This window comes from Gigantopelta aegis, chromosome 10 (assembly GCF_016097555.1).
Source record: "Gigantopelta aegis isolate Gae_Host chromosome 10, Gae_host_genome, whole genome shotgun sequence".
NCBI classification, from domain to species: domain Eukaryota; kingdom Metazoa; phylum Mollusca; class Gastropoda; order Neomphalida; family Peltospiridae; genus Gigantopelta; species Gigantopelta aegis.
In genome coordinates, this window is record NC_054708.1 from 69189571 (window position 1) to 69205102 (window position 15532).

General features: G+C 37.4%; 2 protein-coding genes across 2 annotated transcripts; both read right to left on the minus strand.

Annotated features, from left to right (window-relative positions):
- Positions 1–657: 657 nt before the first annotated feature.
- Positions 658–2148, minus strand: LOC121383067 (keratin-associated protein 19-2-like). Its single transcript, XM_041512834.1, has 2 exons — positions 1828–2148; positions 658–741 (listed from the first exon to the last, which is right to left on the minus strand). Coding segments are annotated over exons 1-2 (318 nt in total). The 5' UTR covers positions 2145–2148; the 3' UTR covers positions 658–740.
- Positions 2149–10908: 8760 nt separating this feature from the next.
- Positions 10909–12850, minus strand: LOC121382994 (keratin-associated protein 21-1-like). Its single transcript, XM_041512716.1, has 3 exons — positions 12829–12850; positions 11903–12218; positions 10909–11039 (listed from the first exon to the last, which is right to left on the minus strand). Coding segments are annotated over exons 2-3 (309 nt in total). The 5' UTR covers positions 12211–12218; positions 12829–12850; the 3' UTR covers positions 10909–11038.
- Between the last annotated feature and the right edge of the window lie 2682 nt (positions 12851–15532).

Sequence of the window (15532 nt, forward strand, 5' to 3'; positions counted from 1 at the left end):
TTTACCACTGGGCCCGAAAGAGGATATTGTCCAAATCGAAAAAAAAGAGGAATAAAACGTCCCTCCCAAACTCTTTATTGTGATATGTAATATATACTGCCTGCTTTAGTGGCATTGTTCCAGTCTGTCCAACAACCTACCTCCAGCAATGTATCTGGAGTGTTAATCAATTAACGTATTGACATTAACACAGTATTGTTTTTATTGCACAGTGCCTGTTTTGTGATACAAATGTGTCCTTGAATGCAGCTGAAGATGTCTTAACATCACTGATATATGCTACATGTTCCCGTTAGTAGTAAGGGCTTTTCTACCAAGAAAACAGCAAGGAATCATTTGTATGTAGTTTCCAATAGACAAGGCGGTGCATACCGCGGTCTTTGGTAAACCAGTCGTGGGACACTGGATGAAAACAAACAGCTTAATGGCACCTAGGTCAACCCAGGAGGTTCGATCTTGCGACCCAAGCACCTCAGTCGAGTGCATTAAGTAGCACTTCTTAAATACATACAAATAGATGTATGGTATGCAATCCACGTTAGTGGAAGTTAAATGTAAGCTTGAGTTGTGTCTTTTCTAGAATAAACTGTTGAAATAATAACATATAATTATTTTGGAATGCAAATTTTATTTCACTAAGGATATACACGAATGTTGCTGCGGGAGTCCATAATGGCATGGTGTCTTCAGCTGTCACGTGACGTCTGTAGATATTCCGTATGTCAGTGTCATAGATACGATCTGAAAACAAATTCAGTCAAGCTAGAATGGATGTATCCGCAAGATATACATTTATTGACTTGTTAAATAAATAAATATTTATGTTACTTTTCAAATAATTGTTCATTTCAAACATTACTTAGTATTTCGTCACTGCATTAGCATGTGAATATATTAATGGCAATATCTGTAAATACAATTAGGGATATTTATAGCTTATTAAACGAGCTTCCATTTCGTAACATGTTTCTCCCGATTGCAATAATGTTCAGTTGTCACGAGATTTATCTAGAGACGATGACAATTATTTGACTAAAGACATAAACGTGATACAAAATGGTAGTGACTTTACTATCCTATTTATTACCCATAATCGATGTTAATCTATATCATTGAACTCGTTTGACTGACGGTCTGTAAGCTCGTAGTGCGCCATTCGTATGACGTCGAGGTGTTACTCCCACTTTACGTTCTAGTGGGATGTAACTATTTGAAATGAACCAAGATATTTCAACCATATGGGCTACAAAGCGTGCATACGGCCCTTGGTGTCTAACATATATTTCCAACAAGGTATGGAAAGAGATTGGAAGAGAGAGACAGCGAGGGGATGGACCGAAGCGACATTGGCTAGACCTACTACAAAAGCAGCAAAGGATGTTTATATATATATATGGTTACCCCACAGCGTGTATATCAAAAGTCTTTGGATATATATATATATATATATATATATATATATATATATATATATATATATATATATATGATGGTACTAACAATGACTTTTGATATACACGCTGTGGGTCACGATTTTGACGGGATGAAAGGTAGGCTTCATCACATCTCAGGCATGAGCACTACCACCAAGACATATCCTGCCCATATATTTTCAGATTCCAGAATGGGCAAATTCAGTTTCAGAATATTCTGTCTGTTGTACAGTTAATGTTTATTGTGGAAAGATCATTTTATATCCACACTTTGTACATTTAAAGGGGAAGAGTGGTCCGAGCGATGAACTAGTATTAGATTTGCAGACATTAAAAAGTAACAAAGACACAGACGTACAGACAGACAGACAAATAGGTTAATAGTTGTACTCACTAGTACATCATCTTCTTGCCGTATCCGTAGCCAAAGCCCATACCCAGTCCGTAACCGCCATAGCCCATTCCGTAGCCACCATAGCCCATTCCGTAGCCACCGTATCCCATTCCCAATCCGTATCCCAGGCCACCGAAGCCCATTCCGTATCCGATGCCGCCATAGCCCATGCCCAGTCCGTATCCAATGCCACCATAGCCCATGCCCATTCCGTATCCGATGCCGCCATAGCCCATGCCCAGGCCGTAGCCGTATCCCTTCATGACGGCAGATGTCATGGACAGACAAACCAAGGCGAGGATTATGATTTTCATCATCTTGAAGGCTGAAATAGAAATTAATGTTCTTACAGGCGTTTCGGGGGATGTACTGTACTATAACATCATTGGGTTACCGTTCACATAACCCTAGATCTGTTGGTGAAAGTTTGGTGATGAAGGAAGGTCCTGGGTTTAAAATACAAAACAGAGTTAGGCTTCACTGGAAAGGTCTAGCAGATTGTTGTTTGTTAATATCCTTAAATAAGCGGTTAAAACATTATATACATAGATATGAATAGATGAAATAAAATAACCATTAGATGTAATGCACTGGATTGTGACGAAGGTTATATTTTAAACATTAAAATTAAGGCAACGTTTTAATCGTACATAAACATTTGTTTTATACTAAACAAAAGAGGCACCTACCTCGAAATAATCTAGGTTCAGCTATTAAAGAGAAATCTAAGTGTTCACTTACCTAGGTCGTTGCAGTGGTAGCTACGGAAGATGCTGAGGATATGGTGAAGATAACTGGAAAGCTGGACGCTTATATAGGAAATAAGTGGTCAGTTTGATGGATACGTCTTCCGCTTTTAAAGTAAATCCCACTCCCTGATCCAGTATCTCTTTATCCCAAGGCTTTTTTACATCCATATAATTAATTTTGTATTAAGATGCGTGTCACTACCTTCAGTACTTTTTCATTAATTATTACATCGATAGAAAAGATATCTTATTGTATAACAAATACATATGTGGTATTAAACATCTTATTTGACACCCGATAACCTATGTATTTTGTGCTGGGGCGTCGTTTAACATTACAATACATATGTATTTGGTACAGTACGTGATTAGCCAGGGTCGTAACATCGCACAAATTGTCTCATGGCGTTGTTGGGACACGAACCTGTGGCACCGAATCGCCCGCACCTTGCAGCCTTGCCAAGATGTGCTCTCAGCTATCGAGACAATTTTATAAAGAATGTTCTTTAAAGGTACATTTCTGAGTTTGCTGCATTGTAAGATGTTTCCGTCTAATAAAATATTTCTACGATTAAACCTACATATTAAATATATTTAATATTTGTAAGAAGCCAAAACTGGGTTTTGTCGTCAAATAATTTCGTACGTACAAAACAAATGAATAAATTAGGAAATAAAATGAACTTTAACCTAATACAAATACTAGAACGATCAGAAACACGTTTAATATATGTAACATTCATTATTGTATTCATTTATTCGGTCAATTATTCATTCATTCATTCATTCATCCATCATCCATTCATCCATCCATCGATTCATTCACTCATTAAACCATTAACTGTTGTAAACAATCACCTTAAATATACGTATACCTGTTTATCACCCATTAATAAATGTTTGTAACGTTCATACTGAGGTCTGTGTAATGTGAACGACAAAACCGAAATACATGATGTGAGGTCGAATGAGCATTTCGCGAAATAGTGGTTGATTCCATGAATCTCTACCACGTCTCTAAGAAAACAGTTACTCCAGAGGAGATCCTTTCCTAGAGACTGCATCGTTCATGCACCACAACAAAGAGGACTGCCGCTCCAGACTAATTTACTAAATTATAACTAGCACCGGACAGAGCTCAAAGGGACATTCCCGAGTTTGCTGCATTGTAAGATGTTTCCAACTAATAAAATATTTCTACGATTAAACTTACATATTAAATATATTTTGTTGTTTAGAATATCAGTGTCCGCATATTCAATGTGTTTCTGGTCGTCTTAATATGTGTAAGAAGCCCAAACTGATTTTGTCTTCAATAATTAATTTCAATTAAAATATTTTTTAGGAAATAAAATGAAATTTAACCTAGTACAAATATTAGAACGATCAGAAACACGTCTAATATAAGGCCACTAATATTTTATGCAGAAAAATATATTTGATATGTTATTACAGTCGTCAAAAAGTGTCTGTTAGTCGACAACATCTTAAAAATTGCAGGAATGTCCCTTCAATAGAATAAGTACATATGTGATGACATGCACTCATAAATCACTATCAAAACAGTGATGCTATCAGGTGTTCGCTAAAGATGAGCATATCCTGCCCCACCCGTCATGAATACTGCAATCACAGCTGTCAAGTCTGTCACTTCATCTAAAAGATTGGAAAAATAATAAATGTGCAATAGTTTCACCAAAGAGATGAAACAGTATGTACAAGTTCAAAATATGGAATAGCATGAGCCATCATTTTGGTCAGTGTTTACTAAATATAGCCTCCAAAGGTCTACCATAACACTGTTTGGAAACACCCAGTTCCTGGACAGCATAACCTGATTGCACAACTTGTGTGCCAGAATAATATGGCGTTATTGGAGATCTGCATACAATGAGCGTCCCCTTAGACGTTGTAATATGTAGACACCAAAAGCTGGAGCAGATGTTATATTGCTTCACATAAAAGGAAAGATGACTATTAGGAAACTGAAGACATACAGTTTAATTTGGAAACCATTGTCGTTTTGCATAGATTGGGATCGGAAACTGTTAATACCTGCAGAATATTCTTATATAAGATCATCAAAATAGCGCAGGTGCGAATCAAGGGGGGGGGGGGGGAATCATAGAGGTACTATGACCCCTCATTTGGAGAAAGTTAAATATTTTTGCATTCATGTTGCAAAGTAGCTACATAATATTAAAATGCATTAAAACACCTAAATTAGGAATTCCTTTACAATTATGCTAAATCTACATTATTTTTCTTGTATATTTCATAACAAATCATAGCCTCTTGCCGGTGTAGACGAAACGCTTTGTCTATTATAAATGGTTAAATAATATATATAAATCCCAAGAATGCAGCTTTAAGATACATTCTCTTAGAGCTCCATGACTAAAATATTAATTTTTCTTGCGAAATGTAATGATTTTACCTTTAATTAAATGTACCTATCCCCCCCCCACACCCCCAAAATTAAAAAAACAACAAGAAAAACAACAACATCCCAATAATTGTATTTACTATTGTATTTGTATCCTGTAACCACTGATTCTATTTACCGATTGTGATGACCGATTAAAGCAAAGTCATAAACATATACCTGCAGAATATAATTTGTTTCTACGTCGCATACATAAATACATTACAAAATCGCTCGACTTCTAGGTCATCGTACAATATAGCTAAAACAAAGAAGAAATAATAGCTTTTCCCTTTAATTTGTATGGACTGCATGATAAAAATAATAACTAGTTAATACCGTAGGATATCGGCTTTAACCTGTTCAGGCCCAATGGGAAATTTTCAATGTTTACCTTCAGAGGATAAAGCCGATACCCTACGTCATTAAGGGGGCGGGACGTAGCCCAGTGGTAAAGTGTTCGCTTGATGCGCGGTCGGTCTTGGATCGATCCCCGTCGGTGTGCCCATTGGGCTATTTCACGCTCCAGCCAATGCACCCCAATTGGTATATTAAGGGCCGTGGTATGTGTTATCCTGTCTGTGGGATAAAAGATCCCTTGCTGCTAATCGAAAATGTAGTGGCGACAGCGGGTTTTCTCTCTCAATATCTGTGTGGTCCATAACCATATGTCCGACGTCATATAACCGTAAATAAAATGTGTTGAGTGCGTCGTTAAATACAACATATTCTATCCTATCCTACGTCATTAACTAGTTATTTCCTATACTAAAACATCCAATAAGGATGAGCGAACGTCTACAATTTGAATTTGACAAAGAATTGGATCATAGTTTTAGTGCACGCATTTTTTATGTACTCCATATTTTGTTGCATCATCAATCCTGCCGGTGATGGACAATGGATTACTACTGTACCTAGTTCTGCGCTACCTTTATTCCCCGTCAGGCGCGGATCCAGTGGAAGGGTCTGGGTGTGCGCATTCCAATGGGTTTTTGACAGTTTCCCTTAAGTGACGAAAATTGCCGAGAACGTTACTATAAAACGTCAAAATCCTTTGACGTGACGTCAACAATGCTTATTGATTTGAAAACGATACTACGTACATTCTTCAGAAATTAGTTTAACTTCAGAAATGTGCGAACAGAATCGTTCTTTGACATTTATAAGCAGATTTATTATAAGTGTATAGAAATGTAAAATATCTGTGCATGGATCTAATACTACCTAATGACATCTAACTATTGTGCTGTCCTGTTGCATTATTTTCTTCAAATGTTGAGTGGATATAAAGGTAAGTGTTTGATCGCTTCTTTATTCTTTTATTTGTTTGTTTGTTCATCATGACTGATGAAGTTGGAGGTTGCGTGCGTAGGAATTATTTTCTTCAAATGTTGAGTGGACATTCAATAGCTTGTTCGTTCGTTTGTTTGTTTGTTCGTTCGTTTGTTTATCAGATACTGTAGGAGGTGGGGTGAGTAGGCATTTGTGTAGCCAGGGTTATATATTGGAGGAGGCACCCGCACTGTCCGCAAGTTGTGTTGTGGGGTGACAGGCACACATAAAATATGTTGGGGTGGGTGATTAGGGGTATGGCTCTATGTATATTAATAAACAATACAAGAAATGTACGCGAGGTTAATTCAGTTCATTGATCGTGTCAAGTCAGTTTTGTTCTATCAATATAAGCGTGAGAACTGCTCCCGAAGTAAGAGGACGACGTTCGAAATTCTCCCAAAAATCAAGTGTTTAGTGGATGAATATAATGCATTTATTGGTTTTAGCCGGGAACATGTTTACAATGGTCAGCTTGATATTTCGGTGGAATATTTAAATATATATTTATTACATGTTAGTGTACTTTTGAATACTGCAGGCGTCATTTTAAGGTATCTCACCACTATTGATTATACATTGGTGACAGTACAAATATAAAGCCAAGCACTGACTAAATTATTAACAGTAGGTGCTATATACCACCTGACATGAAGAGAACAGCCTCTGTGACAGGATTTAAGCAAATAAAATTGATACTTCGCCCCCTGCAATTTTAATTATCCACTCTCCTAAGCACATGGGCTAATGGAGGGGAGGCTACTCTCGTTAAATATATGTACCACAGGCATAGCAAACAATGGTCTTGCCTGTAGCTAAGCAGATATGCATCTGTCAGTTTGATATGCCAAAATCAAGAGGCAATGTTACCCTTCCAATATTTCATAAGCATACTGTCAAGTCTGTTCAGACACCAACATAATAAAATAAAGAAAAGAGGTACTCTTTTTCATGGAACTAAATTGGATGAAATTGCACTACTACTAAGTGAAAACCCTGCATTTGTCATTGCCAGTTATGATATTTAAAATTTACCAAATTACCACCACACAACTCCCTTCCCCATCACCAGTTTCACAGTCTCGTTGTGACCCTTCATCGATTTTGAATACTGTAGGTGCCATTTTAAGTGCTCACTCCTGCCTACAAAAACACCAAGTATTTGCCCCTGTCAGTTATGATATTTTAAAATAGCAAAATTAAACACCACCCCTTCAGCATCGACAGCTTCCTTATGACCCCTGCTCGGTTTTACGCTAGATCTGCCACTGTAGCGGAAAGTCAAGTTAAAAGTTTTAGCGCTATTCCTTTGTTATGATTTAACCAGATTAGTCAGATATATATATATCCAGAGAGAGAGAGAGAGAGAGAGAGAGAGAGAGAGAGAGAGAGAGAGAGAGAGAGAGAGAGAGAGAGAGAGAGAGAGAGAGAGAGAGAGAGAGAGAGAGAGAGAGAGAGAGAGAGAGAGAGAGAGAGAGAGAGAGAGAGAGAGAGAGAGAGAGAGAGAGAGAGAGAGAGAGATCGAGAGAGAGAGAGAGAGTAGTGGAGCATAGTTGGTGGTCATATAAATTCCTAGTTCCTGCCTATATGTCGTATCCCCATTTTGTTTTTCATTACAAGCATGGATGATGATGATGATTATTATGATGATGATGAGATGAATGGTGAAGCCGCGATATTTCCATTTTGATATGGGAATACTTGATATGGCCGTTCTACAAGTTTGCTGTTAGTTGAGCTATCTCGGTATCACCCGAGCCTGGGATACACGGAACCTGCAGTGTATGCCGGGTATTCATCGCCATTGTGTGGTCATACACTCGGGAGACGCCCATAACGAAGTGGGTGTATGTGGTTATACATCTACCCATTGTGCTTAGAGGTGCACTGAGTCTGGTTTGGAGCCGGTACTGGCATGAAAAATACCCCCAATGCCTCAGGTAGGATACGAACCCAGTATTATCTACCAGTCTGAAGTCCGGTAACATAACCACAACACCACAGAGGATGGTTCTTATCCCCAAATTTGACCTACATGTTGTCAGTGTCCAGCATATGATATACGTCTGTCTCAGTATACTTTAGTCTGGATTCACTCTCGGTCTTTACGAATTGTTCAGATCCGTGAATGATAGTTATATATTTATATCTTCGTTCCCCTTTCTTTGTACTAAATGCACCATTGATTAAGGAATGAAATTTTCCTTAAGACTTCTGTGTATAATGCTGAAAAATTAAATGTTTTAATATTAGTAAACTTGATAAGGATTGAGAGTGAATGATTTTAAGTAAATCTTTGGAACTCTTGAGAATCCACGTGTCATTAATACCACTTGTCTCGAAGACTGTTTGGCAATACCTAAAACGACACCACTAGTGAACATTTATTTATTTCATCGGCTATTGGATGTCAAACATTTGGTAATTTTTACATATTATTTTAGAGAGGAAACCCTCTACATTTGCCGGTGGCTTAAAATCTAAGACATTAGGATGACACCTCGACACTGACTTCTACTCCTTTAACGGCTCAGTGAGTAAGCGTAGCAAGTTACAAGTACTAAACTAAATAACATCCGGCTGGGTCCAAGTTCCAGGTGCACCTAACATTTATAGAGCAGTCCTGCCATTGGTGATACATGTGACAGTGTTGGTTATTAAAACAATTAGTTTGATCTGGACAATAAATATAATTTAATTTTATTTAATCAAGTACCATTGTAGCCGTGTGCTTGAAACATGCATCATAGAATTACAATTGTGTGCGAGACATCCCGTTTTATCGAAAATGAGCCATGCAAGGTTCCACTTTATTCAGTTAAAGGAATTTTCCTGAGTTTGCTGCATTGCAAGATGTTTCCGACTAATAGAATATTTCTACGATTAAACATATTAAATATATTTTCTTGTTTAGTATCTCTGTATATTCAATGTGTTTCTTGTCCTCTTAATATTTGTAAGAAGCCTAAATAAATACTAAGTACGATTTTTAAAAAAATATATTTTAGGAAATAAATATTTGATCGATCAGAAACACGTTTAATATACAGCCACTGATATTTTATGCAGAAAAAATATATTTGATATGTAATTACAATCGTTAAAGTCTCTATTAGTCGGTAACATCTTAACAATTGCAGCAAACTCAGGAATGTCCCTTTAATACTTTGAGGGATGGATTGCAGTACTGATATTTATGGGTAATAGTTTGGTTCATACATTGCATATAGTGTTTTTCACCACATGCGTTAACATTGGATTCAGTCTCGGTCTTTACGAATCGGCCGGATCAACGGAAGATAAGAATTGACATATATCATATTTCGTTCCGCGTTTTTTGTAACAAACGTTCCGTTGATTAAGGAATGGAGTTTTTCTTTCAGTTTGTCATGGGAGATTGTTGTGTATAATCTTGAAAAATTAAATGTTTTAATATTAGTGAACTTGATCTGGATTGAGAGTGAATGATTTCAAGTAAATCTGTGGAATTCTTGAGAATCCACATATGATTAATACCACTTGTCTCGAAGAATGTTTGACAAAAACCCAATGAGACCATCCTTATTAGTGGTTAGCATAATGGTCACTCCTTGTATGGTTTCTTATGAAGTTTGGAATCCAGTACAGAATAGGAGTGAACATTTTAAATGTCGGACGGACGGGTTCATGGTGTTTGCATATAGAATAAACCATTCTTTCGCCAAATGCCCACTCGACTCTACATTGTACAGGGATACGGCCGTGATCACGTATTACTGTTTCTAACTTCTGTTTTATAAGTTTTGTATTGATGCTGACTCCCAATAGCTGATGTGTAGGGGTTGTGTGTGTGCGTGTGTGTGTGTGTGTGTGTGCGTGTGTGTGTGTGTGTGTGTGTGTGTGTGTGTGCGAGTGTTTGCGTGTGTGTGAGCGTATGCGTGTGCGAAAGTGTGTTTATGTGCGTGTATCTGTGAGCATGGGCGTACGACCCGGGGGAGCAGGGGGGCAATCCCCCCCCCCCAAATTCGGGCAGTTTTTATCTGTAAAATTTCGGGCAAATCAACCCATCCAGCCCCCCTAAATCAATGAGTCCCCATACACACATGTCTGTGAGTATGTGTGTGCGTGTTTGTGCGTGTGCCATATATATATATTCTATCTTAGATTTATATACATAAATGTATGGTATACAAAAGTTCAGTTTGATTGTTTTGTTTAACGACACCACTAGAGCACATGGATTTATTGATTATCAGCTATTGGATGTCAAACATTAGGTAATTTAGCACATAGTCTTAGAGCGGAAACCCGTTGCATTTTTCCATTAGAAGCAATGGATATTTTATATTAACCATCCCAAAGACAGAGGTAGCACATGTCACACACGGCCTTTGATAGACCAGTTATGGTGTCAGGCTGAAACGTGAAATTGCCCAAATGGGCCTACTGACGGATATCGATCCTAGATCGACTGCGCATCAGACGAGCGCTTTACCATTGGGTTACCTCCGCCTCCATACCGTTTGCAATGCACGCTTTCGGAAGATACCAGCTGGATACAAAATAGTCTGTTGAAATAATAGCATATAGTTATTTTAGAATGCAAATTTTATTTCTATGAGGAAATACACGAATTTTACTGTTAGAGTCCATACATGGTATGATTTCTTCAGCTGTCACGCGACGTCTGTAGATCTTCCATATATCAGTGTCATAGATGAGATCTGAAAAACAACAACAAAGAAACAAATCAGTCAAGCTAGAATGGATGTATCCGCAGGACATACATTTACTGACTTCTTAAATAAATATTTATGTTACTTTTCGAATTTATGTTCATTTCAAACATTGCTTAGTATGTGAATTTAGTGAGTATATTTTTATCTTATAAGCTATATATTAAACGAACTTCCATTTCGTATCATGGTTGTCCCGAGCGAAATAATGTTCAATTGTTACAAGATTTAGCGAGGGACAATGAACATTATTTTACTAAGGATATAAACATGATACGAAATGGCAGCGAGTTTACTATCCTATTTATAACCCATACTCCATGCTAATTTATATCACTGAACACGTTTGACTGACGTTCCGGTAAAGTAGTAATGTGCCATTCGTATGACGTCGAGGTGTTACTCCCAAGTTACGTTCAAGATATGTTAACCATTTGGGTAATAAAGACTACATTCGGCCATTGGTGAGAGATTGGGAGAGATCGGAGGACCGGAGCCGACGCATTGTCTATAGCTACTACAAAAGCAGCAAAGGATGGGTTTGTTTATAGGTAGGATGGCACTAACCAGAGTGTTGATATACACGCTGTGGGGTAATGGTTTTGTGGGGATGAAAGATAGGATTGACCACATCCCAGGGCGAGCTCTACCAGTAGTTTCCGAACTTTCTATCTGTTCTACAATTAATGAAGATCTTTTTTTGTGTGTGTCCACACTTTGTACATTTGAATGGGACGCTGGGCCCGAACGATAAACTAGCTCTGTAACGATGGATATTAGATTTGCAGATAACAAAAAGGAACAGAGACACAGACGTACAAACAGACAAAGAAATTAATAGCTGTACTTACTAGTACATCATCTTCTTTCCGTATCCGTAGCCAAAGCCGCCCATACCCAGTCCGTAACCGCCAAAGCCCATTCCGTAACCGCCAAAGCCCATTCCGTAACCGCCATAGCCCATTCCGTAACCACCATAGCCCATTCCGTAACCGCCATAGCCCATTCCGTATCCGATGCCACCAAAGCCCATGCCCATTCCGTATCCCATGCCACCATAGCCCATGCCCAGGCCGTATCCAATGCCGTAGCCGTATCCCTTCATGATGGCAGATGTCATGGACAGACAAACCAAGGCGAGGATTATGATTTTCATCATCTTGAAGGCTGAAATGGAAATTAATACTCTGACGAGTGTTTCATGGTTGTACTATAACAACTATTGGGCTTCCGTCCAAATAAATCTTAGTAACAGTTTTGCTCTGTTTTGGGTTTAAAATACAAAACATTTTAAATCATAGTTAGGCACCTTTGGAAAGCTCTAGAAATTGTTTTGTTATAATGTAAAACTAAGCTGTTAAACAATTATATACAGGAAATAAATGACTAGTAGATGTCATGAACTGGATTAAGGCGGGGGTTACATCTTAAACATAAAAGTCCGGGCGTTAGATTGTACCAAAGCTGAGGCGATAAAGCCTGTGTCCAAAATATAAGTATGCCCAAAATACGCAAGTTTAAATTAAGTACAAACATACTAATCTTTTACCTCAAAATCAATGAAATGTTAAGTTGTAATTAAATAAAAATAACTTGAACTGCATTTCTTTATCAGCTAGTATTGTTTTACTGCACTAAGAGAGGACCCTGTTGTGCTCAGAACAGACAAAAAGCCCGTTGCGCCCAAATTAGTGAGATTTAAAGCTATGCAAGTTAAGACATTTTAACCGTACCTCAAAATTTGTTTTATTAAAGAGAAATCTAAGTGTTCACTTACCTAGGTCGTTGCAGTGGTAGCTACGGAAGATGCTGAAGATATGGTGAAGATAACTGGAAGGCTGGACACTTTTATAGGAAACAAGTGGTCAGTTTGATGGATAAGTTTTCCGTGATCCATGATCTCAGTATTTATTTATCCCAAGGCTTTTTTACATCCATATAATTAATTTTGTATTACGATATGTGTCACTACCTTTAGTACTATGTCATTAATTATTACATCGATAAAAAAAAAAAAAATCTTATTGTGCAGGTGATGCGCCAGTTTCGGATCGGTCCTTGTGTCCTTTTCTCACTAGTCCTTCCTCCAACCCCCCTCCCCTCCCCTCAATAAAAAAATAAATAACTAATAAAAAAATTCCCTGGATCCGCCCCTACTTTAAACAATATTTTCAACGACGGTTTAAAAGTTTAAAATGCTGTCTGGTGTCCACGTGTGTAGCCTCGTTAAGGTTGTTAAGGTGCACAGCTGGTAGAGCCAGAATGGGTTGCATCTTGCCAAGAAAAAAACCCATTAAGAGTACAGATCCGTTCGAACAAGACTAGGATTTTAATCCAGTGGTCATGGTTGATACGATACAGTGGTGAGCACTTGCCCAGTTCCGGAAGGTACGTGCGTGTACTATTAATGAAAATGTAAACTCACGATTTTAAGAGTGAAAAAAGATCGACCCCGCTTCTCATTTCTTCTTGCAGTAGCGTAATCACTTTTCCAGTGCTAGGACAAACTAAATGAGAACAACAGTGGCGTTCGTGCCGTCATACTACAGACATTAATGAGATAAATAACCATGGCAAATACTTCTTACAGTCGAACAAAATGAGGGATATGCTATTACTACAAACAACTAAATATACCTATATTTGTTCCTATTTCTGTGACTCATATTCCTGATTGTCGATTATATATATATATATATATATATATATATATATATATATATATATAGAGAGAGAGAGAGAGAGAGAGAGAGAGAGAGAGAGAGAGAGAGAGAGGGGGGGGGGGGGTTATTACCAGTGTTTTAGGGTATCGTCAATATCATATATTAGGAATAAAAATTGTATTATGCGAGCCTCTGGCGAGCATAATACATTATTTTTATTCCTAATATATGATATCGACGATACCGAAATACACGAGGGTAATAATTTCTTTATCATATAAGCTCAAGCTTAATACGTGTTTTTGTAAACTGTACACGCAACTTTAATTCCAGTCCCCCATTACTAGATATTCAAATGACGTAAGAATATGTGGCACTGTGTATTTTTCAATGGAAATGACGTCAAACTCGAATGACCTAGTTATGCCTAACGTTTTTTGCTGGACAGCTTTCAGTGTCAAATTGCCATTGAAATGTTTTTATTTGATGACTATGAATGCATACGTCAATCATGGAGTGTCATTAATTTTCATCTAATATGTAAAGTTATCAAATTCTTAAAGTATGTAATCTGAAATATATCACATACTTTGATTGCACTGAAAATGTAAGATATTATATGATATATATATATATATATATATATATATATATATATATATATATATATATATATATATATATATATATATGTATGTATGTATGTATGTACATATAGATAGATAGATAGATAGATAGTGAGAGAGATATAGAGATTGATAGATATACATATAGATTTATAGTTTTTGACGGTATATGTGTATGTATTTTTATCTCGCCTTCATGTAAAATTCTTTAATCTCATTGGTTGTTTGCCGTTGGACAAATCCCTTATACCCCTGTGGGCGGAGCCAAATTCTCTTATACCCAGTCTGTAATTTCCAACAGTTTCCAGCCACCCCAGTTAATGCTAAAGGAATAATCAGATTATAAATAGCATTGATAATCAATCACGTATACATAATTAATTTTATTTTTACTATAACATACACTATTTCAATACTTTTAAAAGCTGCAATGTTGAACTCGGCCACCTAATTACGGTCGTGGTTTTATTGTATTAATGCGCTATTAGCAACAGTTGGGTTTTTTTGTTTTTATTTTTTATTTTTTTATTTTTTTACTACATACATTTCTGATAAAAAAAAAAGTTTATTTTTTATTTTTTATTATTAATATCTGTTTCAGACAATTTCATATTACAAACATTTGAAGTTAAAAATTCGTTTATCGATGGAACTATTTTTCGTCACTGGCAAGTGGTTTCGTTCGCGTCCGCGTGGTACGGCTCCGTTAATAAATTGTTAACAATTATTGTCTGGCGTTATTTTGATTATTTGGCTATATGGTTTAACATGTCGGCAAGATAAATTCGTTGTAGAAGCATCTCTCGGGATATATGGCTTTTGATGTACCCTCTGTGTGCTCTTTTACCCCCTCGCCTTCGGCTCGGAGTAAAAGAACACACAAAGGGTACATAAAAAGCCATATACCCCTCGTGATGCTTCTACAACTTATAATGTAAGTCACTATCCACCATTGGGGGGACGTAGCCCAGTGGTAAAGCGCTCGCCTAATGCGCGGTCGGTTTGGGTTCGATCCCTGTCAGTGGCCCAATTGGGATATTTCTCTCTCCAGCCAGTGCACCATGACTGGTACATCAAAGGTTGTGGTATGTGCTATCCTGTTTATGGGATGGTGCATATAAAAGATCCCTTGCACATGAAGTGGCGACAGCGGGTTTCCTCTCTCAATATCTGTGTGGTCCTTAACCATATG

Excerpts from the sequence above, each read along its gene's own strand:
- LOC121383067 (XM_041512834.1), bottom strand. The coding sequence starts at position 2,144 with ATGATGAAAATCATAATCCTCGCCTTGGTTTGTCTGTCCATGACATCT.
- LOC121382994 (XM_041512716.1), bottom strand. The coding sequence starts at position 12,210 with ATGATGAAAATCATAATCCTCGCCTTGGTTTGTCTGTCCATGACATCT.